We start from the raw sequence: 27,889 nt of genomic DNA, 5'->3' as shown, positions 1-27,889 counted from the left end.
CTGTGGAAATATGTATAGAAGAATTGCACATGTTTAACATATATTTGATTACTTGCTGTCTACAGAAGAGGGTGAGAGAAATGGAGGGAGAAAAAAATCTGTAATACAATGTTTTGCCAGAATGTTGAAAACTATCTTTGCATATATTTTGAAAATAAAAATCTATTCTTTTTAAAAAGAATCCATTTTTAAATTTTCAAATTCCATTAATTTCTAAATATCTAAAAGACTTTTTTGTATTAAATTAGAAAACTTATGACAAATACTTAAACTATAGACCCAATTCATTTATAACCATCATCTCTCTTTATTAACTTCATTTTTCAGGAAAAAGTATAATTCTTCCTTACAAGTAATAAAAGCATTGCTATAGATATATGCAGTCATAATAAAGCAAAAAATTAATGGAGATAGTTAACTAAATGGAAATTTTTCATAAGGCACTATCCTGGAAAGCTTTCAAATATAAGAATTTATTCTTATTTTAATAATTTTCCATTGCTCATTTTGGGTTCTAGAAGCACTTAAATATCAAATGACTTCTTGTATTTTAACAACAAATAACCTAAAACTGACATTTGATTTGAAAATTCAGCATTGAAATTTAATTATTAAAACACTTTTAATTGGTTCGTTGTCCTTACTAACATTTATGTCTAAAATATTAGCTATCATTTTATGATGATCATTTAGTATCAACTCAATAGCTTCCATACTAGGGGAAGGTAAGTGTTCTAATTCACTCAACTATTTTTGTTTTTGTTTTTTTCATTTTTTAAAAATTCACTGTAAAGACAGCATATTTAACTTCTAGCATATGTATTTGTATACTAAAGTCATTCTATGATATGATGCCTCATAATAATGTGAAAGTAACATTAAAAGCTTAAAATTTACAGCATTAAAAGGACCAACTCTGAGACATTCTAAGTTGATATGGCTTGGAATACAAGGCTCAGCAACAGATTTTGTTTTCTGAGGAAAAACTCAGCAAATTCAGATAGCTTCATCACCACAAAACTAGTAATCACTGGCAATAGTTCTGGGCCACAACCACATGAATAGGGTTCCTAAGTGGTGTACTGAATATTCTGTCAGATAAGCTTAAAGACCAGGTTTGAATTCTGACTCAGACACTTAATATCCATGGTTCCTGGGAATTACTGAACCTCTCTGATTCTGTTTCTTTATCTAAAACAATGAGCATAATTATATCACCTATCTCACAGGGTCAAATGAGATTGTGTATGTATACATAGATAAATATAGGCCTGTGTAGCTTTGCAAAGCATTAAGTTTACAGAGCTAGAGGCAGTTAGGTGGTACAATAGATAAAGTACTGGGCCTGGAGTCAGGAAGATTAATTCAGCTTCAGATATTTAATAGTTGGGGATCAAGTCACTTTACCTGTTTGCTTTAGTTTACTCATCTGTAAAATTAGGATACTAATAGCAACTACCTTCCAAGTTTTTGGGGAAGAATAATATTTTAAAATATTTAACATACTACTTGGTTACAGAGTAGGCATTATGTTAATGTTAAGCATTATTATTATAAATGCTAGTTATTATTTAACTTTTATGAAATCACCATAAAAAAGATGCAAAATTCAACCAAGGAAGATACCAATATGGATATAATTACAAATTCTTTAAGCATATTTTTTGTATTTTTAGCCATTGTTTTCTAACTTCAGTTTGTAAATTTGGCACCAACTTTGAATACTCATCTTCACTCACTCACATAACCAAACAACTGCCAAAAACTGCTACCTCTAGCATTATAACATCTTTCACCCCAAACAATCTACTCTTGAAATCAGTCACTTCTCTCTTCTTGCTTTATACTATTACAGTGTGTTTCTGAGGAGGCTTCTACCTCAAGTCTTTCCATATTTCAATCCAACCTCCATAAACGTCATAAGTCATTTCCTCAAAAGTCTAACCATTTCATTCCCCTTCAAAAGCTTCAGTGGCTTCCTATTGCTTTTAAGATCCAATATAAATTCCTCCTTCTCAACCTGATCCCTATTTTGTGCCCTCATTCTATATTACTGTCCTTTTTGCATTCTACTGTTCAGTCAAACTGGTTGTTCCCTGTTCCTCACACACAGCACTCTATTTCTTATTTCCTTTATAGGGTCTTTACTCTGGCCCTCCTCTATGCAGCAAAGCACTGCCTTCTCACCTTAATCTCACAGAATCTTTTACTTCCCTCAAGACACAGCTAAAGGACAACTTTTTACATGAAGCCTTTCCTGCTCCCCTAACTTCTAATTCCTTCTTCCAAGTGATCTTACATTTATTCTGTATTTACTTATACATAGGAATTGAAACATCTATAATTTCATTTATTTAGGGTACTCATGGGGGAGGAAACTCCTTCTACCAATGCAGATTAATGCTTTCCTTACAATTTATAATCTTAAGAAAACTTTCTAGAGGACTAAGAGACTGAAAAACTTGCCAGGGTGACCTAGATAACATATATCAGAAGTGAGAGTGGAACTCAGGTCTTGTAGATTCACAGGACAGCTCTCTATTCATTTTTCATATTGCTTCTTTTTATTCATATGTCTGCATGTTCTTTCCATACAAACTTCTTGAGAGCAGGATTATTTAATTGTTGGTCTTTTGTTTCTAGTACATAACTCAGCACTGATACCCACTAAAGAGTAGATAGAATGCTGAGCCTGGAGTCAAGAAGACTTGAATTCAAATCTGAATACAAGCTTTGCCATTCTGGACAAGTCATTTAACTGTATTTGTCTTAATTACTACAGAATCGACATGTCTTCATCTATGTAACTAAATAACTGAACAAATAACTGAACAGCATAGGAATAAACATGCACTGATTCCTATACACACTATATATATTTACATATATTATGTTACATGTAAATATAATGTAATGTATATATTTAGGCTATATGTGAATATAATAAATTGTATATATTTATTCCTATATGCATTCATATAGTACTATATTCATAATACAGAATAATCAGCTCTGCATTTAAATGTAAATTCAAATTTAAATTATTTATATATTATAGTATATATCAGATATGTCAAATATGTGGCCTATAACACTACCAAGTCCTGCACAAACTAGACTAAAATGTAACTGGAAAACATTTTCACAAAATAAACAGAAATACAATAGAACACAGATGTTAAGATGTAGTTTTCTAAATCAATATGCAGCCTGAAGAAATCCTTATGTATGGTTTAATGATTCCCCATCTTTATTGTAGCTTGACACTATTGGAGTATATATATGCTACATATCATACTAGATACTATATTACCTATCATATAGCATTCTCATATATGGACATATATATACATATGCATACTATTCTAAAATGGGTAGATAAATTCTATAAATAATTCAGCAAGACTTCAGTCATGTTCAACATTTCATGATATCATTTGGGATTTGCATGGCAAAGCTCCTAGAATTGTTTGATATTTCCTTCTCTGGCTCCTTTTACAGATGAGGAAAATGAGGCAAATAGGATTAAGTGACTTGGCCAAAGTCATACAGCTAGTAAGTATCTGAGGCCAGCTTTTAAACACTATGTCACCAAACTGCCCTCAACAAGGTTATGCAAACTAAATCAATATTTTAATACTCTAAGATTTAAATGAAGAGATAATATGGTGAGTATACAAAAACTATACTGGAGAACAAGATTCAAGAGAAAAAAATGAGAGAATAGAAGTTGATAAAGAGAAATCCCCGCTTACTTTCTTCAAGAAAAAAGTTAGGAACATGGTGAATAATGAATATCACAAGATTTAAAATTGATCACATTTTGGTCTGAAAATGATTGAATGGTGAGGGAGTCAAATCTACACTGAATGACTATATATTTTCAGATCTGTTACAGCAAAGATCAAAATCAATGCCAAATTAAAGGACAAAATGAAAGCAAGATACATGTAGTCAAAGCAACTCTAATCTATTTAAACAAGCTATTAATGTGGGAAAATAGGAAAGGGATAAAAAATAGACACCAATGTAGAATATCACCATTTATCTTAACCAAGGTAAATTAATAACCACAATGATAATGTGTATATATTGCTTCAATCCATAATCATTTGATCTCCTTGACAATTTTTACTTCATAAAACAGTAAAAAAAATTTTTAAAAATAATAAAAAATTAAAAAAACTGAAGAAAAAATAAATTTTCAGAAACTTAGAGCCCTAATTAAGCCAGAACATTTCCAAAAGTACTTAAGATGAAATTAGATGAATAATGTGAATAGAATAGATTTCGCAACCTCTATATAATGAACTATTTTCAATGTTCCTTTTTACCATATAAAACATGTCTAATTTTTCTTATACAAAAAAAATCTTCCATGTCCTTGAAAATGTCAATCAAATTTTTTCTAATCCTTATCTTCTCTGGGCTAAAAGATCCCTAGTTCCTTCAACTAATCTTCACATGGCATGAACTAGATACCAACCATTCTGATTGACGTTTTCAACATGCTCTCTCCCTTGTTAATGTCCCTTTTAAAATATACTTCCAGAACTAAATGCTGCACTCCAAATATAGTGTAACCAGAGCCAAGAATATAGTAGAACAATCACCTTCTAATTCCTGGAAGCTAGACCTCTCTTAAAGTAGCCTAATATTTAATCAGTTTGGGTTACCATATCATAATGCTGCTTCATAATGATTTTTGCAGTACACTTAAATCCCCAGATCTTTTTTTCAGAAAAATTGATTAATTATGCTTCCAATCTTCTTATTCTTAAATTTGTTTCTTCAATCTACATATAAGATTTAAAATATATTCCTATAAAAGTCCATCTCATTAAATTCAAACTACTCTCCTGATTTAACAAAATCTTAATGAATCCCAACACTAAAATCTAGCATGTTAGCTAATCTCATCTACCTTTTTGTTATCTATCTGATAAAAATATAATCTATGCCTTTATCCAATTCACTAACAAAATGTTAAACATCATAGGCAAAACACAGATCTCTTAATGCCAGTGGTACCAATAACTATTTTCTTACCCCATGCAACTTTTATGCAGCATACTCTCCTAAAAATTCTGGAGAGATAGCTTCCTTTAGAAATTGTGACATTGTGTGCATTCAAAAGGAACTGTGGAACATGAGAGCTGTCAATCAACTAGCTACTCTCATTTCATGATCTCTCTTTCAAGGTATGGGGTCTTTGATGTTATTTATACATATGCAGATATATATACAGCATATATATACAAATGTATTCACATATGCACACATATACAATATGCATATGTGTATAGATAGAAAATAAGGGCAGTCAGGTGACACAGTTAATAAGTGACACAGTAGACTTGAAGACAGGATGACTCATCTTCCTGAGTTCAAATCTGCTTCAGACACCTATCTGTATTTAATTATACATATCATACATATAAGCATATAAGATTTATCTAAGAAATCATATGAGGATGAGTCTTTTTGAGGGAATTGTATTGCTTTTCTGCTAAATCAAAAATGAACAAGGTAATAGATTTGCTCCTTCAGGCAAAAGATGCGTAAAGTTCAATAATCAATTTGGAATTACTAGAGTTAAAGCAAGGAGCACAGTTCAATCACTAAGAAATCTCCAGGGGTTTTGAAAACTCAAGTATGTTCCCAGTGAAGCTATTAGTTGCATTAAAGGCCTGTTCAATTCGCTATTTTAAACTCATAACTAAAAGTTTAAAATTGGAATAAAAATTTTAAAAGCTATTAAGATGATTATTAATACATAAGTAAGTTAGCCTCTCAATGTGATCAAGCTAAAACAGAACAGAACAAATCAGGAAATTATTTAAGTACTTAAAGAATCTTTCTGATCTAGCCATCTTACTGGAAACACAATTTATTTTCTAATTCCTAATTCATGTTTGTATAGCAATATATTTCTATTTAAAAGTAATATAAGAGCCATTTAAAAAACAATAACATAATGAATAATTAATTAGAAGTGGAAAATTCTAACAGGCCATCCAAACATTCTGACATTCTTAAAATGTTAATTTATTAGTTCAAGTTTAAGTTTTAGTTATTTCAAAACAATGAGAAATTTAACACTTCTTACTTTTTAAAGTTGCCACAATCAGCAATCTGCTCTGAAGGACAAACTCAATTTGTTTTGTTCTAAAATATTTCATTGTTTGCTATCTTTACAGGTAATTCACTATAATGGTGAGATTTTTTAAAAATCAATTCCTTCATTTAATTTTTTTTTAAACTTTTTTGATGATCATCTTTTTCAGTTAACATACATCAATTTGGTAGTACTGAATACAAATAAACATATATCTGCATATTTAGTATTTTCATTGTTTCTTCAGTTTATTAATAAAAGTCATTTACTAAACACACTGGATGAAAACAGTGGATTCAATTATATTTTAACATTATGAAGGTTTTCATTATGAATTCTGTAATTTAATTTACTATTATAATATGAATTCATGATTAGCATTTTTCCAATGATTGAAACATAAATAAAGCAGCTAAATTTCCAAGTATTTTGTAATATTAATGTGTTCTGGCTGCCTGTTAACTAATAACTTTTACTCCTACTTTCACTGAAATTAGGCTGAAAATAATATTAAATACAACTTCTCAAATTATAACTTTAAAGAAATGACTTCCAAATTGAGATGCTCATCAAAACCTAATGATATCCTGCATCCTTAATACCCAAATCATGCATAATCAATGACTCCCCCACATATACAAAAACAATCTTAATTTTTCCCTCCTTTTAAAAAGCAAAACAGCAGAAACAATCACAATTGAAAAGCCTCTAGAAAAAGGACAAAGAAGTTATCTCACTGGGTTTTTAATGAAAATCATCTTCTTCAGGAAAGAGACCTGTATGTGCCAAAATGTTTGTGGCAGCCCTGTTTGTAGTGGCTAGAAACTGGAAAATGAATGGATGCCCATCAATTGGAGAATGGTTGAGTAAATTGTGGTATATGAACATGATGGAATGTTATCGTTCTGTAAGAAATGACCAGCAGGATGGCAAGACTTACATGAACTGATGCTAAGTGAAATAAGCAGAACCAGGAGATCATTATATACCTCAACAACGATACTGTATGAGGATGTATTCTGATGGAAGTGGATTTCTTTGACAAAGAGATTTAACTTAGTTTCAACTTGATCAAAGATGGACAGAAGCACTACACCCAAAGAAAGGACACTGGGAAATGAATATAAACTACTTGCATTTTTGTTTTTCTTCCCGGGTTATGTCTACCTTCTGAATGCAATTCCCCCTGTGCAACAAGAGAACTGTTTGGTTCTGCACACATATATTGTATATAGGATATACTGTAACCTATTTAACATGTATAGGACTGCTTGCCATCTGGGGGAGGGGGTGGGGGAGGGAAGGGAAAAATCGGAACAGAAGAGAGTGCAAGGGATAATGTTGTAAAAAATTACCCTGGCATGGGTTCTGTCAATAAAAAGTTATTTTTAAAAATAAATAAATAAATAAATAAAGGATGAAAGAAAGAAAGAAAGAAAGAAAGAAAGAAAAAAGAAAATCATCTTCTTCAGAGCTATTACATATCTCAAGCCTAAACTGTTGTACCTTTTTTTTTTTTTTTAATTGCCAACTGAATTCATGATTCAGGTTTTTCAATGAAGATTTTCCAAAATCTGATTCTTTAACTTATTAGAGTTCCAATAGGAAATCCATATCTATATTTTCTTTTTTTCAAAAGGTCATAATAAGTCAAATCAGAACTTAGACATGAAATAAGTAAAAAAAAAAAAAAATACACACACACACACATATATGTAATTCAAAAGTAAAAATATAGTTCCTTTGGAGACTTCAAAAGTATTTAACTTTTAGAGTTAATGTGAATTACGGAAAAATATAGCTTTATTTCTTAAATTATATATTATTCTTATATACTAAGTGAATAATTAACTTTGGGTATCTTGCCAACATTTAAAACCATGCTAATTGAGAGTTCTCTTTTTAAAAATGTCATTCAAAGTTCATCATCTATAGTACCTGGTTCTTGAGTGACATCCACCTTTCCCACACTGACATCAAGTATTTCACCATTTTGGGCAAAAGTCTCCCATTCTGATTCAGTCTGCAGGCAAGCTGGACACCATGGGGCATAACTACAGAGGAAAGAATATTTCATCAATACATAATGAAAATGTACCTGTGAGAAAAATAAAGACATATAAAACAATTTTTGTTTATTTTTTAAAAAAAGGCACAGAAAAGGAAAATATATATTTTTTAAAAGCATATTTTTTAGAGATGGAAAAATTAGAACACTGAATTTATCAATCTATGTCCCAGTATATTCAAACAAAATATTTTCTTATGAAAAGATTTATGGGAAAAGAAGAACTTTACTATGTGGTTTTTTGTTCTGTTCAGATTTTGTGAAAGTGAAAACCTTCAAATTTGTATTTACATCATATGACTCCATGGTCGGAGAAACTGTTTTCAAATCCTAATTGATATTTATCACCTTTGTGATGTAAGGCATATCCTTTCTCATCTTTAATATGAGGAGCCTGAAGCCTAACAGCAAGAAATAGAAAAATAAATTTCATTTAAAATAACTGTAGACTTCATAAAATATTTGGAACACAAATCTAGAATTATATGAACACAATCACAAAACACTTTTCACACAAATAAAAGTCAGATCTATACAACTGGGAAAATATCAATTGTTCATGAGTAGACCAAGCTAATAGAATAAAAATAACAATTCTACCTAAATTAATTTACTTATTCAGTTCCATACCAACCAAAGTGTCGAAAATTATTTTATAGAGCTAGAAAAAATAACAACAAAATTCATCTGAAAGAATAAAAGGTCAAGAATATTAAGTGAATTAATTGAAAAAATGTAAAGGAAGGTAGCCTAGCTGTATTAGATCTAAAACTATAAGCAGCAATATCAAAACTAGCTGGCTCTAGCTAAGAAATAGAGTGGTAAGATGCGTTAGGTAGAAAAGATAGAGTACCAAATGACTATAGTAATATACTGTTTTATATCCAAAGATTCCCATTTCTGGCACAAGAACTCATGATCTGCCAAAAACTATTGGAAAACAGTGTAGCAGAAACTATGCATAGATCAACATTTCACACCTTGAACAAAATACATGATTTAGACATAAAGGGTGATACTACAAGCACATTAGAAGAAAAAGGAATAGTTTACCTGTCAGAACTATGGAGAAGGGAAGGATACATGACCAAAGGAGAGAGAGAGAACATTATGAATGCAAAATGGATAATTTTGATTACATTAAATTAATAAGCTTTTGCACAAATAAACCCAACATAACTACCATTAGATGGAAAGCAGAAAGATGGGAAATAATTTTTATAACAAGTGTTTCTAGCAATATTTCTTAAATATATAGAAAACTAAGTCAAATTTATAAGAATACAAGTCATTCCCCAAAGACATAAATAGGCAGTTTTCAGACAAAGAAGTCACAACTATTTATATTCATATGAAAAATGTTTTAAATCACTATTAATTAGAGAAATGCAAAGTAAAACAGCTCTGAGGTACCAACTTTCACCTGTTAGATTAGCTAATATGACATAAAAGGAAAATAATAAATGTTGGCAAAGAAGTGAGAAAATTGGGACACTGATATCTTGTAAGTGAAATTGTGAATGGATCCAGCCATTCTGAAGAACAATTTGGAACTGGGCCCAAATAACAATCAAATTGTTCATATCTTTTGATCCAGCAGTAACTCAACTAGATTTGTTATCTCAAAGAAACCATAAAAAAGGGAAAATGACCTTCCTGTAAAAAAACTATTTACAGTAGTGGCAAAGAAATGGAAATTGAGGGAATATTTAAAAATATATTCCAATTGGAAATTGGAAAATGTATTTACAAATTCTACTATATGAATGGAATGCTCTTGTTCTATAAGAAATGATGAGTGGGTGAATTTCAGAAAAATCTGTAAAGACATGACCTTATGCTTAAGTGAAATGAACAGAACCAAGAGAATATTCTATATATTTTTTAACATTTTGGAAAACATTTTCACAGTTAAAGGTTCTGATAAAGGCCTCATTTCCAAAATATATAGAGAACTGACTCAAATTTATAAGAAATCAAGCCATTCTCCAATTGATAAATGGTCAAAGGATATGAACAGACAATTTTCAGAGGATGAGATTGAAACTATTACCACTCATATGAAAGAGTGTTCCAAATCATTATTGATCAGAGAAATGCAAATTAAGACAACTCTGAGATACCACTACACACCTGTCAGATTGGCTAAGATGACAGGAAAAAATAATGATGAATGTTGGAGGGGATGCGGGAAAACTGGGACACTAATGCATTGTTGGTGGAGTTGTGAACGAATCCAACCATTCTGGAGAGCAATCTGGAATTATGCCCAAAAAATTATCAAATTGTGCATACCCTTTGATCCAGCAGTGTTTCTATTGGGCTTATATCCCAAAGAAATACTAAAGAAGGGAAAGGGACCTGTATGTGCCAAAATGTTTGTAGCAGCCTGTTTGTAGTGGCTAGAAACTGGAAAATGAATGGATGCCCATCAATTGGAGAATGGCTGGGTAAATTGTGGTATATGAATGTTATGGAATATTATTGTTCTGTAAGAAATGACCAGCAGGATGAATACAGAGAGGACTGGCGAGACTTACATGAACTGATGCTAAGTGAAATGAGCAGAACCAGGAGATCATTATACACTTCGACAACGATGTTGTATGAGGACATATTTTGATGGAAGTGGATTTCTTTGACAAAGACTGAGTTTCAATTGATAAATGACGGACAAAAGCAGCTACACCCAAAGAAAGAACACTGGGAAACGAATGTGAACTATCTGCATTTTTGTTTTTCTTCCCGGGTTATTTATACCTTCTGAATCCAATTCTCCCTAAGCAACAAGAGAACTGTTCGGTTCTGCAAACATATATTGTATCTAGGATATACTGCAACATATCCAACATATAAAGGACTGCTTGCCATCTAGGGGAGGGGGTGGAGGGAGGGAGGGGAAAAAAAAATCGGAACAGAAACGAGTGTCAATATAAAGTAATTATTAAATAAAAAATTAAAAAAAAAAACATTTTTACAATGACATTGTATGATGATCACATATGATTGACTTAGCTCTTCTCAGCAATGCAATAATCTATGACAATTCCAAAAGACTCATAAGGAAAATGCTACCCACATCCTGAGAGAGAACTATGGAGTCTGAATGTAAATCAAACATAGATTTTTACCTTATTTTTGCTTGTTTGTTTTTCATGTCTTTTCCCTTTTGTTCTGGTTCTTCTTTTACAATATGTCTAATGTGAAAATGTTTAATTTGATTGAACATACATAATCCAAATCACACTGAAGAAGGAAACCCGAAACTCTAAACTCCTTGAAGGAGAAAATCTTCAACTCTGCCTAATTGAGGGACCCAGCCGAGGGAAACAAGACAATTTCATTCTATTATCTAGATGGGGTTGGTTCAGTCCTGAGCAAAAGAATTCCAACTCTATTGAATTAAAGAAACTCATTCAATTCTACTCAAATTCCAGCTCAAGCTGAAACCCAGCTTGTAGATGAGCCAACTTGGGACTCCACCCACGAGCCCCCTTCAGCTTGTAATCAAAACTCCTATTATACAAGAGCCAAACTAAAATCCTCTCTTTGCAGAGCTTCTAAACCTGCCATACTATGCCATGCTAGATTATGCCATACTATGCCAAGGAAGCCTCTGCCCACTGGAATAATATTCTTTTCCAGTGCTACCCTCTCTTTACCCTCATCTATTTCACTAATGAGACTTTATGCCTCTCTGTCAGGATTTCTAACCTTACTTCCCAATCCCTATAATAAACCTCTTTTATCAATCTAAGTTTTGGGGTTTGTAAATTCCTTTAACAGTGAATCCCTGCACTGCCAGAAGGGGATTCCCCCAAACTCCCTTCTATTGCACTGAATCCCAAGGGGGCACAGGAGAGCCAAACCTCTCCATTTGGTTCCCTGAACCCCAAACCTGCAACTAGACTAGAATTTAATTCCCTGACCACCAGAAACCCTAATCTCATTTCGGTTCCCTGAATCTAGACCTTATCATTTGATTCCCTTTGAAAGGGAACCCCAAAACCTAAACCTTATCATATTTTTGGTTCCCATACTAGGAGCCCTGAAAAGCAGACTTTACCTCATTGATGAGGTATGGATTGAGTGGCAAGAATGGATTTTTCTCCTTGTTCTCCAAAACACCAAGGTATGGTGGGCTTATAGGGAAGGAAATTTGTTAACTCAAAAAGGCTGTGATAAAAAGACTTTTATTATTAGAAAGACACCAAGATAATGTTCTCTTGGCAGACAAGATCAATTTTCAAGAGAGAAGTGATTTTTATGATCCTATAAGTATCAAATGGTTATTATTATTTTAGTCACTACATAAGAGAAGATAAAAGAGTCCAGTAATTATAACCTAAACTAGGAGTGGTGAGTTCAGTTGCAAAATAACTATTCCTAGGAATCTAGACCAGGGTAGATCAAAGAGACACTGTTATGCCACAGTTCTCTTTTATTGTCCTGACTCAGTTTCCCTAATTATCCTGACTCAGTTTCCCTAATTTTTCTCCCTCGGTTTATAATGGTTCTGCTCAATCCTGCAAAACCTCCCCTCCCTCTTTATCAGAATATTTGATAAGGATAAAAGATCTTATATTTTAGATTATAGGGGTCCTCAAACTTTTTAAATAGGGGGCCAGTTCACTGTCCCTCAGACTGCTGAAGGGCCAGACTATAGTAAAAACAAAAACTTTTGTTTTGTGGGCCTTTAAATAAAGAAACTTCATGGCACTGGGTGAGGGGGATAAACGTCCTCAGCTGCTGCATCTGGCCCGTGGGCCATAGTTTGAGGATCCCTGTTTAAGAATATCAAAATGCTTCTCCCCAGCCCAAGCTATCAGAATATCAGACACAGTCTTATCAAAATGCCTCTCCTCATCTCTGGGGTGCCTCCCCCATTATGTCATCCCATCTCTGATGATTCACCCCACTCTGTCATAGTCCCTTTCCCCCTCTCAGCATTCTGACTCCACCCCTGGCTCAGTCAATCCCCTGAGTCTGAGCCACATGTATATATGTCATTGAGAACTCACATCGTTTGCTGTATTCTTGGAAACAATAATCTCATTCAGCCCTGGGACTGCAATGTTGGAGAAACTGAGCAAGGCAGAGATTAGAGACCAATTTAATAGTTTATTAAATGGAGAGACATACTGGGACCACATGGATCCATGGTTGGTCCCAGGGCTGGACAAGGCTATCATCTCAAAGAATCCAGCACTGAGTATCAGACAGCAAGCTTTTTTACAGGATAACAAGAATAATGACATAATAGAAGGGGATAACCTAATGTGGGGAGACACCTAGGATGACACAACGGAGGGAGGTACTGGAGAGGTTACTGATATTCTAATGATGTCTAAAATGGATAGACCTTTATCCTGTCAAACATTAAGAAGGAATAATCATAACCTAAAAATATAAAACCTTTATCTCATCAAACATTAGGAGGGAAAGATCATAACCTGAGGCAGAGTAACTAAATAGGACAATTGGAAAAACTAGGTCAGGACATCAAAAGGGAACTAACTGTGGCACAACAGGACCAAACCATGGATCCATTTGGTCCTAGGAAATCTCTCCCTTTTAAATAAATTATTAAATACTCTCTAATCTCTATATTGTCTCAGTTTCTCCGGCATTACAACATAACCTAGATTTTCCTGAGAATACTACTTGGATTTCTGGACCATGATAGGACTCTAGTCAAGTATATAGCCAACAAACCTGGTTTTTAAGATGTACTTACTTAGAATCTTGTGAATCTAATCAAAAAAAAGTTTTAAACTAAAAATTGGAGAGGGAGAAAAATGCCTATTATATAACAATCAAGCTAGACTCTATAGAGAATAGCCATAAAGTACATAAGAACAGAAGCAGAGACTTCCAGAAATTCGCATGAGAACAAGTCAAAGTAAATAGACAAGCAATAAAATACAAGGCCTCAGATGCAGATACACAAATGCATAAAGGATGGGTAACAAGTAGGAAGAAATAAAGACTTTAATACAAGGAGTAAAGTTTGATCTAAGACTTTATGAAATGTGAGAAATTGATAAGCATTTGTTTTTTACAGTTATGAGAATTAAATTGGAGAAATGTAACCCAAAGGACATCAAGGAATAACCAAGGGTGGAGTTTATCTTCTTCCAAAAGAATGTAAACTCCTTGGGGGCAGGGACTGACTTTTGTAATCTGGGGTGGTGGCCTGGGATTTGAAAAGAATCTTTTGTCCTTTGTTCTTAACCCTCTTTAGTTACCTTTCACACTACTAGAATGGAAGTTCCTTTGAGAGCAAGGACTGGCTATGTAATGAGGGGTGGAGATTCATGAAGTATACTTCTATCACATTCAATTAAAGAGGAATCAGTAGAAGGACTTGTGCTTCAGGATAGGAAATAAAATGCTGCCTTTGGAGTTTCAAAAGTGTGTCTACTCATCTAGGCACCCTTTCTTGTAAGAATATAAAATAAATCTTTCCTGCATTCATCAGTGAATCTGTAGAGTTCTTGGTAAGATATTTTGTTTCTTACAGGAATAAGACCTATGACGGAATATGATATGGAAGGGTATGTCTTATTCCAAAAGGATGAAATATTCCAAAGGATTGGAAAAGGATAGAGGTGAGGTTAAACACTATTTTAAACATGTATTTATGTGAGGAAATAAAAGTAAAAGAAGCAGAGTGAAGAGCATTTGAGTAAAGATAAATGGACTCAGAAAGAGAAGCATTATTGTTGTTAGTGCATACCACATCACCTAGATAGATCAAAAGAGGAAAAGAAAGGTAGTTTAGGAAACATCAAATTCCTAGCCTAGAAGACATGAAATGGAAGTGATAAAGAACTTCATTTAAACAGATATTTATTGGAATAGACTCTACCCAAATCAGAATACCTAATAATTTCTTAATTTAATGATAATTTTATATTTCAAACAATGGACAATTTGAATCTCACCAGCGAGAAGAAAAAGGTAGCAACATGTAGTGGATAGAGCCTTAACTCTCAGTGTTCCTAGACAATTCTCTAAAACTCTACATTAAATAGTTCCTCATCCACATGTGTGAAATAGAGAGATAAGGTGAAGAATTACAGGAATGAAGGAATTCTTTTTCTGCATTTTATTTTCATTATTTCTGTGTTTCCTCTATGACCTGTATTATATGTGCAGGCCCATATTTACTTGAGCCTTGGCCAGCTATAAACATATTAACATAACCTGAGCTGATGACATTTATCAGTATTTGACATTTATCGATATTTAGTCTATTAGCTTGACCACTCTCTGCTTGATTAAGCCTGAAGACTTGATTTTCTGTTTCCTAGAAATCAGGTGATTTTGAGGAAACAAAAATCTTCCATTCCAATCTCTCTAAATAACAACAACCAATTAGATACCTCCCCCTCTCCTTCTCAATGCTCTCTTACTTGTGATGTAATCTCTTGTATAAAAGCTATGTATCTTTACTACTTCTTTAGCCCTCCTACCACAAGCTTTCTCTTTCTTATGTCGTGATGGGATGGCTCATCCATTTCAATAAACAACTATTCTGCTTTCTACTGAATGATATGAGTAATCATTTTGGGTAAGGGTCTTCTACATCCCTCACACACATTAAGTGAAAGAAATGTGCATGCCAGATTTTATCTATACTGATGAAATCATAGGGCCAGACTAGACCAAACAAGGAAGAACTGATTGCTAGGGGGTAGTGACTACTCCATCTTAGAACCAAGTAAAGAAAGACATATAAAATCTGATGCAGATCATAGATTTTTTTTTTAATTTTAAAGATTTCCTAAAAGGATCCCCAAACCTAAAATTCTACAAAGGAAATCATTTCAAGAGATCTGATAAAAATCTCAAAAAATGAAAATCTGAAGATCCAAAGAGAAATAATAATGAGGAGGAGCAAAGAGAAGGAGGTTTGTTTAAAGAGACGAATGTGAGTATACAGGGAAACTCATAAATCAAGTTAAATTTTTTGAGAGGTATAGAAGACAGAAGGACAAGGAATAGTATTAATCCAAGTGAGTTGAGTTAATGTCAAGTAGAATATTTTCCACAGTACGAAAACATTTAAAGTATTAAAATTGCCAAGGAAAGTTAGCACCATTTACTTTTAGTTATATTGGGAAGAACAAAAATAAAATTAGGGATAGATAGCAGGTATTAGAGACGGAATGAAAATGGATGAAGAGAAGGAAGAGCTATTCAATTCTTATTTTATTTCTTTTTTTCTCCCAGAGAGCATGATATTTAAGATGGAAAAGACAGGAAGGAAAAGAATTGAAAATAGGAATTGAAAATCAGAATAATTAGAAAGATACCAAGAGAGCACCTAGGTGCCCTTGATGAATTCAAGTGCCTAGCCCTGATAGAACACATTCTAGAGTTCTGAAAAAACTGAAAGGGATGACTGCTAAACTATTAATAATAATCTTTAAAAGATCATGGAGAATTGTCATATCACAGCATGACAGGACAAATATTTTGCTTTTCTGTTCTTTTATGCAAGGCAATTGGGACTTAGTGACCTGCCCAGGAACATACAGCTGGTAAATGTCAAGTATCTGAGGCTAGATTTGAACTCAGGTCCTCCTAACTTCAGGGTCAGTGCTCTATCCACTATACCAACTAAATATCTTGCTTTCCAAAACAAAAATTAAGTAAACAAACATTTATTAAGCCATGTCCCATTACTTTCCAGACAAATTATGGGAATATAAATTCAAATAGATAGTCCTTGACCTTCCCCCTCCCTTCCCATTTCCCTACTTTCAGCTTTCTTTTGTGTAATTTTACCCCATAAGAATAATTAATTCCTTGAAGGTCAAGGACTATCTTTGTTTCTATTTGAATTTACATTCCCATATTTTAGCATAATGCCAGGCACATAGTAAGAGCTTAATAAATGCTTATTGACTAAGTGTCTATTATGTGTCATGTATTCTATCAAATGCAGAGGATTCAAAGAACAGCAAAAATAATTTCTAATCTCAAGGAATTTACAATCTTTTGGGGAAGACGTAAAGGGCTGCAGATAGTGGGGGAACTCTGAGCCTAGAGGAAACCTGTTGACAATGTCTGATTTGGCTCCCCATTTCCCTTTGGTGTTCTCAACTTTCCTGAGAAGTCAGGTAGAGCGTGACCACCTGTGTTCTACTTGAAGCAAGGGATACTTACAGCAAGAGGTATTTTACATAGGAAAGTGCTTATAGTTAGCACATACTCAGTGTGATTGATGAGATAATGGTTCTCTAGTTTACACATATTTAGTGTAATGATGTAATTATTTAGTGTAACGATGTAATCATCCTGAGGTATTTAAGAGCTGAGAGAACTGGAAATGAAACCCTCCATCTTTGACCATTCTGGTGGTTCTCCTACCTTCTTCTCTCCTCCACTAAGACCAAGGCTGGTCCACATATCCTCCAGAGAGCTAGTCTGGACACTACTTTTTGGCGCCTGGACAGGGAGTTCCAGAAGAACACAACAGGAAGATAACAAATAACTATGTACAAACAAGACTTTTGAAAGTTAAATTAGAAATAATCTAAGAGAAAAGGTACTAACATTAAAAAGAAAGGAAAATGATCTTCAAACTAATCAGAAACAACCCTGCAATATTTAGAGCTTCAAGAACCACTAAGAATTGGACACAAACATGAGAATCTGCTTGCTTGCCTTTTGCTGAAACTCCCATCCCAAGACCTGTAAAGAAAATTGTGGTAAATATTCTCTAATCCTGTTTATGACACTAAATCAAATAAATCAGAGCTGAAGTCCTGTCAAATCAACAAGGAGAGTGGCCTGTGATAGGGCAAGAGAAGCTAGACTTACAGCATGAGTTTATCTTAAGTTTTTTCCAACATAGCCTGAAAGGAAGGTCAGGGGATTTTTTTTTTCTAGGTAGAATTTCATAAAGTATCAATTATCATTGTACTTAAAATGGCCCATGAATGTTTACCAAATTCAACATATCCAAGTTGAACTCAGCTCTTCCCAGAATTATAACTTTCTTCCTTAATTATGCCAAGGTGACTGGAGTCTTTTCCATTAGTCAGATCATAACCTCAACAGTCATTCTCCTTCTCTTTCACTCTTCCTATATCCAATCAATTATCACATCCTCTGAACTTGACCTCCACAAGATCTCTCAAATGTGACTCCATGGACTGAAATGACAATTATCAGTTCAGATTCCGATACCTCTGACCTATACTATTTCAATAGTCTCCTTATTTAATTCCCTACCTCTAGTCTTTTCTCTAATCTATGCTGATGTAATAGATGAAATGATAGTACACTGATCTGATCTTGTGATTTCTCTAATTAAGCAGTTTAGGTGGTTTCTTACCTCCTCTAGGATAAAATACAAGCACCTGTTTGGTATTGAAGCTATTCACTATACAGCTCTGACCTTTTTTTTTCCCCAAAAAAATATTTTATTTGAAGAAATAGAATAAACAAAAAGAAAAATAGAAAAGCAATACAAAACAAAAACAAAATAAAATAAAACAAAAGAAAACATTAAATGATATATGTATCATAATGAATATCAGGGAGGATTCAAAATATACATCAACAAATACTAATTTAAGAAAGTATATATATGCATATATATACACATATATATATACAAGTAGATGAACTTATATTAATGAGTGTCCATCTTTCTTTACTTCCTTGTAAATTGTTCTTTTGTTCTCTGCTATGCACCTTATTTACTTTATTCTTTTCCCCCCTTTCAGTCCCACCCCCATCCCCATATATGCTATAGGTAAGAAACGATATATTTATATAATATGTATAAAGAAATATACATATACATATAGAAATATACATGCACAGGCAGAAATACACATATCTCCCTTTCATCCTCCTATCACTCGCAAGCAAGCTATAGCAAAGAAAATATATATTTATGATACAGGTAGGTGGTGCAATGGATAGCGCATCAGCCCTGTAGTCAGGAGGACCTAAGTTCAAATGTGATCTCAGACACTTAATACTTCCTGGCTGTGTGATCCTGGGCAAGTCACTTAACCCCAATTGCCTCAGCAAAAATATAGTATAGATATGTAGATATATACATACATCCACATGCCTTTCTTATCTAGGCTAACTCTTTAATTAAATTCAACTTCCTAACTTGCATTACTATTACTTAATCTCTCCCCACCCAAGGATCCCTCCTTTGTCTTCTTCCCTCACCTTTTGCATTCTCATCTGCCATCTCTCTCCCCTATTTCTTTGTAGATTTTGGAGGGTGCTAAACCCTTCATGTTATATATGTAGTGTTGCCTTTTGAACCCATTTTCAATGTGAGTAGGTTTTCAGAACTATGAGCCCTTCTCCTACCTCTAATGCCTTTGTGTCTATTCTTCTGCACCTCATTTGTATAACATGATTATTATTTTTACCTTTACTCTCCCAGTCTTTCTTTTGAACTTAACCTATTAATGATGTAAAGTTAAATATAATACATTTCTTATGTAAAAAAAAAAAATTGTCCATGTTTAAACAGTTTGTCCATGTTGAGTTCCTTAAAACTGCTCTTTGATATTGGCTCTTATCTGTTAAATTTTCAGTTAAATTAGGGTTGTGTTAAATTAGGATAAAACCTCTTGAAAATCTGCAAATTCATTAAATGTCCATTTTTTCCCATTCCAAAGTATAGATAATTTTGCTTGATAATATTTTTGGCCATAGGCTAATTTTTTTACTTGTCTGTAGATATGATTCCAAGACCTGTGGTCTTTTATTGTAGCTGCAGCTAAGACTTATACAATTCTAATTTTATCTCAAGTATATTTGACTTTTTTTCTTATTTTTTGCAAAATTTTCTCTTTGATTTGGGTGTTTCAAAATTTGGCAATAAAATTCTGATGTGTTTTCCACAAAAGATCTCTTTGAGGTTGTGAACAGTGGACTTTTTTCTATTTCTACTTTCCCTTCATGTTCCATCACTCCAGGCCAATTTTCTAGAATTTTTTCCTGCATTGTTGTGTCAAAGTTCTGTTTTTGGTCACAACTTTCTGGCAATACAATTATTCTTATATTTTCTCTTTTTGATCTGTTCTCCAGATCTGTTGTTTTTCTTATGAATTCTTTCACATTCTGTTCTATTTTCTCATTCTTTATAATATGTTTTGTTATTTATTGGTCTCTCCTACCTTCACTGGCTTCTCCTTGCTCAACTCTAATTATCAAAGAGTTATTTTCATCATTGAGACTGTATCTTCTTGTCTAATTGATTAATTTTTTTTATTCATAATCTTCTTGTTTTTCTTGGATGATTTAAATTTTTTATTTAGTTTTTCCTTAATGTCTCTCATTTGATTCTAGAAATTTTTTATAAATTCTCTCTAGAAAGGGAGCCATTTCATATTACTCTTTGGGATAGAAGCTTTTTTTTTTTTTTTTTTTTTAAACTAATGTATCTTCCTTTGAAGATGAATCCCAGTTTCCCTGTTCCCATAAGATATTTCAATGGTGGGATTCTTTCTTCTTTGCTAGCTCAATTTTTTTTTTTTTTTTTAATAAGAGGTATTAGTATAAGTACCTCTAATAATACTCAATGATGTCTCAACCTTCCCTTCAACTCTTCATTCTGACTAGGAACCCCAAACCACCTTCCTCCTGCAAGTGCCTACAACCACCAATGCTCCTGCCCCACTGCTTCTATGCTCACTAAGTGCTAGTTCCTACTCACCTAGGGCCCAACTCAACAGCACAGCTTGGGTTGGCATTCCTAATCAGCTAAAGTACACTACATCTTCCTGGATTCAAACTGCAACTCCACGAACAGCCTGGGAGGTAAAAGTCTCTGTGGTTCCTGCAAAGGCTGCAGCCACAACCATCTAGCCCCTAGGGGTGCCCACATGATGTTTCTGTGGAACTAGCCCAGAGGTATTTGCATTTATTCGGGTTAATGCCTGACTGGGGTCTTTCTTTAGTTCTTGTAAGGTAGTATCTGGAGGACCCCTGTTCTGCCCTAAGTCTTATTGGTTTCTCACCAGTCTTTGTTCACCCTAAGGCAAAAATTTGCACCATTTGCGAGGGAAATCAGGAGAGCTTAAAATTTACCAACCAACTCTGTCATCTTCCAAGAATCCTCCCCCTGACCTTTCTTTTCAGATTAATTTCATATTACTTCTTAAAAATTCTCCTTTCCACTCAAGCTAACATGCCTGATGTTCCCTGTGCACAATGTTCCATCTCCTGCCTCTGCACTTTTACCTACACTTTCTCCATGCTTTCTCTGCTTTCTTTGCCTCTGCTTCTTGAAACCTGTAGCTCCCTTCATTACTCAGGAAAACACCACCTTCTTTAAGAAGTTTTACATAATAAATCTTAGTCATTAGGGACTGCTACTATGCAAAATGTATTTATATCTACTTGAATATATGTTATATTGGCTCACCTGAAGATGCAGTCTTTCTTTCTAGCCTTTTCCTATAATGTAAGCTCCTTGGGGGCATAGAATCTTTCATTCTTGTCACTGTCTTCATAGTTTCAATCTCTGAGCCAGGCACACTGTAAAAGCTTAATAAATCCATGATAACATGTTGAAAGCACTGCCCTGTTGTGTGCTTTCTAGAGCCTCCAAGTTGGAGTGCCAAAATATACCATCTGGACTAGTTCTCTGGAGGATCTTGGGGCCAGCCTGAGTCATTGGTCTTAATGGAGGAGTGATGAAACAGGAGACCCATGAGAATGACCAAAGATGGATGAATATATTCCACATTCTCTCAGCCTTATATACCCTCATACCCTTATGTAACCAAAGTGATACTGCACATGTGCTAACTATATACTGTGCATGTGGTACCATATAAATAACTTGCCATTGTATGCAGATCTCTCCCACCTTTTATCACTCTGCTTCAACTACAACACAGGTTGTCACCACCCCCTGACTCCTCAGGAAGACCAAGAGCCCTTAGGGAAGATGGGGAGCCGAACCAGACGTTGTTAGCAGGTTCCCTCTGGGCTGAAGGGTCTTATACTCACCCAGAGTTCCCCCACTATCTGTGGCCCTTTACACTGCCCCATTCTGGGGATGCAACATCAAAAATTAAAAAAAAAAAATTCTCTCTTTGAGAAGCTTACTTGCTAATGGAGGACACCATACATACATATATATGAGTGTATATATATGCATATGCATATGTATGTGTGTATATATATATATATATATATATAATTATGTATACACATATAAAAATATTTGATGAAGTTACACTAAAAATTAAGAGACATTGAATTCCCTAACTAGCACATAAACTAAACCATGAATGGAAGCTAAAAATGTCCCCTAAAACACACTTTAAACATTTTCTTGTTCATTCATAGTGATAAACACTAGAGTGTGTCACAAATAATTCCAAAGTTTCTATATGTAACTGATATGAGTTCAAATGTTGGAGTTCTTGTTCTTCTCAAGGCAAAGCCGGTTTAGAGGCTTGGTGCCCTTCGGATGTCTCCAAATCCAAAGGTTCTGTCCTTCAGCCTCTGCCTCTGCTTTCTTCTGCCTCCAACCAAGACAGAGATGGAAGGTCTCTTTTATCTCCTTCTGGGGAGCCCAGCCACCAACTTGCCGCGGAGAGAGGGCTTCTGGCGTAGCTCCACTGAAATCCGTCAAAGTGTTCTCTGCACCAGAGTCGCTCCTCTCGAGTCCAACGCGATCAGCCAGCCAAGAGGAAAAAATGTATTCTGCCATAGATCCCTCATCGCTGGCCTTTTATCTGACTCTTCTGAGAGAATGGGATTATGGGTTTTCTCCCATAGTGCTCTCTGGCCCAATGAGCTTTAAGGGAGGTGTGGACTCCCTTGAAGTTAGAAAGTATACTTTGTGAAGCTAGCATACTTGTGGACTCCAATGAGTAAAGGTGGGAACACAAGCCTTGTATTAATTAGTTCTACTTAGTACCTTGTTTCAGGTTCTGGCCAAAACATCTTCTTGTAAGATTATATCAACTCTAATTAGTTAGCAGTTAGTAAGGATTCCAACATCTCCCCCTTTCTTTTGTTTTAAAACATAGGGGTTTTTTGAGGGGGTACACATAAATCCATCAATATGGGCCAGAACTTTGTAACAGATATACATGGTATACATAAATCCATCAATATGGGAGGCATTATACATAATTTACAGGAGCACATAGCAATATAACATAGGCTAATAGTAATGTAACAAATAACATGAATCATCCTGAAAATTTACACATGTCCATAAGTCCTAGAAACAGTCCAATAGGATTCCATTGTCCATTAGTTCATGTGCCAGGAATCTAATAATTCTTGTAAGCTCTGAAGTACTGCAAAAGGTCTCATCAACAATTTTTCATCTTAAGGAATCCAATGATTCTCGCTGGTTTTTCAAGAACTAAAACAGTTTCATCTTGTGTTAGGAAATCCAATGATTCCTGAAGATTTTAAAAGTCTTTTTAACAGTCTCCTTATCAGCTATGCTCTTTCAATGGTGAGCACAGTCAGCAACAGAGCCACCCGATATTTCTTGGGTCTTCTCCTTTGTTTCAAGGGTCTGCTCCATCTTTCTGCGATGGACAAGGCGAATGCGGCTCATAGGCACCATCTGATTCCTTCTCCACATGTAGAGATGCAAGCAAATCCTCTCCCCCAAGCAGTTAGCCTATCTGGTCCTTTCCATTCACCACTTTCTGGGTCTCTCCACATCACCTGGCGATTATCTAAAGATAGTGGAGCTGCTCGCACTGGACACTGCTCTTCTGGTGGGTTATAAAACCTGTCTGCTGGAGCCAGTGCATCTTTATCAAAGATTAAAAAATTAATGGTATAGAGAACTAAATTTAGAAGTTCTCTAGGGTTACCCGTGGCTCCCCCTTTCTTTTGTTTTTGGAGGAGTGTCTTAATGTCCCTGTTTCTTCTTTCTACTATTGCTTGACCTTGAGGATTGAAGGGTATGCCAGTAGTGTGTAAAATCTTATACTGTGCACAAAAGTGTTCAAAATGTTTGGAGGTATATGCCGGTCCATTATCTGTTTTTATTTCTTGTGGCACACCCATAATTGCGAATGCTTGAATGAGGAATTCAGTGACCACTCGGGCTGTCTCTTTTGCTGCTGGTATGGCAAAAGTGAATCCTGAAAAGGTGTCTACCACAACGTGGATAAAAGACAGACGACCAAAAGATTTATAATGGGTCACATCCATTTGCCACATTTCATTGGGTCTCAAACCACAAGAGTTCTTCCCTGGAGGCAGTGTAGGAGCATGGAAGGGAAGGCAAGCTGTACAGCTTTTTACTATGCTCCTAGCTTCTTCTTTTGTAATCCCAAACTGTAAACGCAAAGCTCGAGCAGCCTGATGGTATTTAGAATGGGATTCCTGGGCCTCCTGAAATAAAGGCGTACTGGCCAACATAGTTAAAAGGCTATCTGCCTTTGAATTTCCATCAAAAATAGGACCTGGAAGTCCACTATGTGAGTGGACATGCAGGATATAAATCTTTCCTGGATGCTTTCTCACTTGCTCTTGAAGTTCCTTAAAGAGCTGATATATATTAGAAGCTGCAAATTTTATTTGGGCTGTGGCAATTCTTTGTACCACACCTACTGAATAGGCTGAATCAGATATTATATTTATGTTGCCTGGGTAATAAATGAGAGCTAGCATGATCGCATATAATTCGTTCTGCTGAGTGGACTGAAAAGGAGTTCTGACTACTCTTTTTACGGTTAAATCATGAGAGTATACAGCACAAATATTTTGTTTGGCTGCGTCTGTAAAAATAGTTGGTCCTTCAAGAGGAACCTTAGAAACCTTCTCCTCAAAAATCCATTGTCAATTATGTAGTAGTCTGGTTATCTTTAATGGAGATCCATGTGCAAAATTTGGAGCCATGGACAATAAAATTTGCCACTCTGGGATGGTTTCACAGCATATATTAATTTGTGCATTTGTATAGAAGGTGTATATCTTGTCAGGTCTTGTCCCAGATAATTGTACTTCTCGCTTAATGGCTTTTAAGAGAATCCTAGCCACAAGCACTGGGTAAGGCGTAAGGCTTTGTTCTGGTTGTGCTGGGAGGTTCACCCACTCTATCACACTGTCTCCTTGATGAAGGACTGCTGTGGGTGCTTCTTTTGTAGCAAAAACTGATATTTCCAAGGGTTTTTGAGTTACTCTCTCAACTACATTGGATAAAGCCAGTTCAACTTCTCTCAAGGTCTCTTGAGCTTCTTTTGTAAGCCGGCGTGGTGAATTTAAAGCAGTGTCTCCCCTTAAAATGTCATATAGGGGTTGCAATTGATTGGTAGTTAAACCTAATACTGGATGCATCCATTGGATATCTCCTATTAATTTTTGGAAATCATTTAAGGTGTTCAACCTCTCTGTTCTTAAAGACAGTTTTTGTAGTGTAAGTGCCTTAGGATATATTTCATATCCTAAATATTGAAAAGGAGCATGCCTTTGAATTTTTTCTGTAGCGATATGAAGTTTGTAGTATCTTAGTGTTTCTATGGTTTTTTGTAAACATGCTTCTAACATTTGTTCCTCAGGTGCACATCCCAATATATCATCCATATAATGTAATAGCATAACTTTTGGAAATGCTTTTCTTATTGGAGCAAGAGCAGCAGCAACATACATTTGACACATAGTGGGGCTGTTCTTCATTCCCTGTGGCAAAACCATCCATTCATATCTTTTATAAGGCTCAGCTAAATTGACACTGGGCACCGAAAAGGCAAATCTCTTCATATCCTCCTTATCCAGAGGAACGGAATAGAAACAATCCTTGATGTCTATAACCCAAAGAGGCCATTCTCTAGGAAGCTGAGTAGGAGATGGAAGTCCAGGCTGAAGAGTTCCCATAGTTTCCATCTGTTCGTTCACTTTTCTTAAATCAGTGAGCATCCTCCATTTTCCCGATTTCTTTTTTACAACGAACACTGGTGAATTCCAAGGACTTAGAGAAGGTTGTAAATGCCCTTGTTCAAGCTGCTCCTGTACTATATCTAATAAGGCCTGAATTTTATTGCTACTTAAGGGCCACTGTTCTATCCACACTGGTGTATCAGTTTTCCATTGGATAGGAACAGGTGAAAGTGTTGGCAGGCCTTCAACAGCAGCCCTGCTTAAAAAACCGAAGTACTCATTTTTAACCCCAATTGTTGTAAAACGTCTCTTCCCCACAGATTGATGGGGATTTTTTCAACTATAAAAGGAGTAAAAACTCCTGTTTTGCCTTCAAAAGTCCATCTCATAGGGGCAGCACTAACTTCAGCTGCTATTGATCCTCCTACTCCAGACATATAGGTATCTGCTTTAATCTTTGGCCAGTGACTGGGCCAACTGGCACCTCTAATAACTGTATGATCCGCACCTGGGTCTACCAATCCTTCCAATGGTAGGCCATTTATATAGATGATGAGCATAGGTCGGTCAGCCGTTACTGCTGCTGTCCAGTATATTCCTGGATTTTGTGGTCTGGAGTCAGAACCTGGGTGACTATCACGAGGCTGCTTATTAGGATTCTGTATGAGTAAACCTGATGCTACTACGTCTCCTGGGTGATAAGTCACACATTGTCTACCTGTATTAGTGACTGGGATATTATCTACACATTCCCCAGTTTCCCACATCAGTGTGTGGATGGACACTGTTTTGTACAAGGTGAAATGGTCAAGCCTACTGTGCCTGGAGGTAGGGGATCCATAGGCTGGAGAGGAACAGATTTCACCTCTCCCGGGGGTATCTCAGTTGTCCCAGCTGCATACAGCTCTATTCTCCCCAATTGTAATTCCTTTCTCCCATCAGGTTGCTTCCTGGCTGGTTGACTGTGTAATCCCCTTCTCCCATCATATGGCTTTCTGGCTGATTGGTCATGTCTGGGTACTGAACTTGTAGGCACTCTCTGGGTGCACCATTGGCTGCCATCATGCCCCAAGTGTTTTTTGCTTTGGGCCCTGGGGCTGGGCCCTCATCCCGTTTCCCTGAATCTGTCTACATTCTGAGGCCCAATGGAAGCCTCTGTTGCATTTTGGACATGGGATATTGGGTCTTGTTCTCCCACTCTGTTTTCCCATTCTATCTCTATACCAACATTGAGCTATCAGATGTCCTACTTTTTCCAGTGACCAGGAACTGAGTGAGTACAACCTTTTTTGGCGAAAATGGGACAGATCTTAGGTAAAGATTCTCCATCCCCCACCCCAACCCCACAAACCCCAGCCCCACCCAGGAGTGGTGCTATAGAAAGCCTGCTTAAGCTGATAGAAGATCAAGGGCTATAGTGCTCTCTAGCCCAAAGAGCTTTAAGGGAGGTGTGGACTCCCTTGAAGTTAGAAAGTGTACTTTGTGAAGCTAGCATACTTGTGGACTCCAATGAGTAAAGGTGGGAACACAAGCCTTGTCTTAATTAGTTCTACTTAGTACCTTGTTTCAGGTTCTGGCCAAAACATCTTCTTGTAAGATTAGATCAACTCTAATTAGTTAGCAGTTAGTAAGGATTCCAATTTGTAACTACCCTAGCATATGGTGAGAAGTTTAAATTATTGGTTATCTTCTTGCCTTCCTCCTCAAAATCTATTTCTGAAAATAATCTTATCACAGCAGAGTAAGTTTTACCCAGGTAACAACATCAGGGAAGGATTTATTATACATAAGCAAATCTTCCAAAAAGCAAAAACTTATCCTTTATTATATCAATTTAATTT

At 35.3% G+C, this 27,889-nt stretch overlaps 1 protein-coding gene across 1 annotated transcript in view; it reads right to left on the bottom strand.

Moving 5' to 3' along the window:
• Positions 1 to 27,889, bottom strand: part of TMX4 (thioredoxin related transmembrane protein 4) — a 106,037-nt gene that overhangs the window by 54,753 nt on the left and 23,395 nt on the right. The window contains exon 2 of the mRNA XM_051975945.1: positions 8,057 to 8,172. Coding sequence (XP_051831905.1) covers positions 8,057 to 8,172 — 116 coding nt within the window. The remainder of the gene's footprint in view (positions 1 to 8,056; positions 8,173 to 27,889) is intronic.

This window comes from Antechinus flavipes, chromosome 2 (genome assembly GCF_016432865.1).
Source record: "Antechinus flavipes isolate AdamAnt ecotype Samford, QLD, Australia chromosome 2, AdamAnt_v2, whole genome shotgun sequence".
Taxonomy (NCBI): Eukaryota; Metazoa; Chordata; class Mammalia; order Dasyuromorphia; family Dasyuridae; genus Antechinus; species Antechinus flavipes.
Note: the sequence above shows the minus strand (reverse complement) of the source record. Positions and strands in the feature narration are given on the sequence as shown.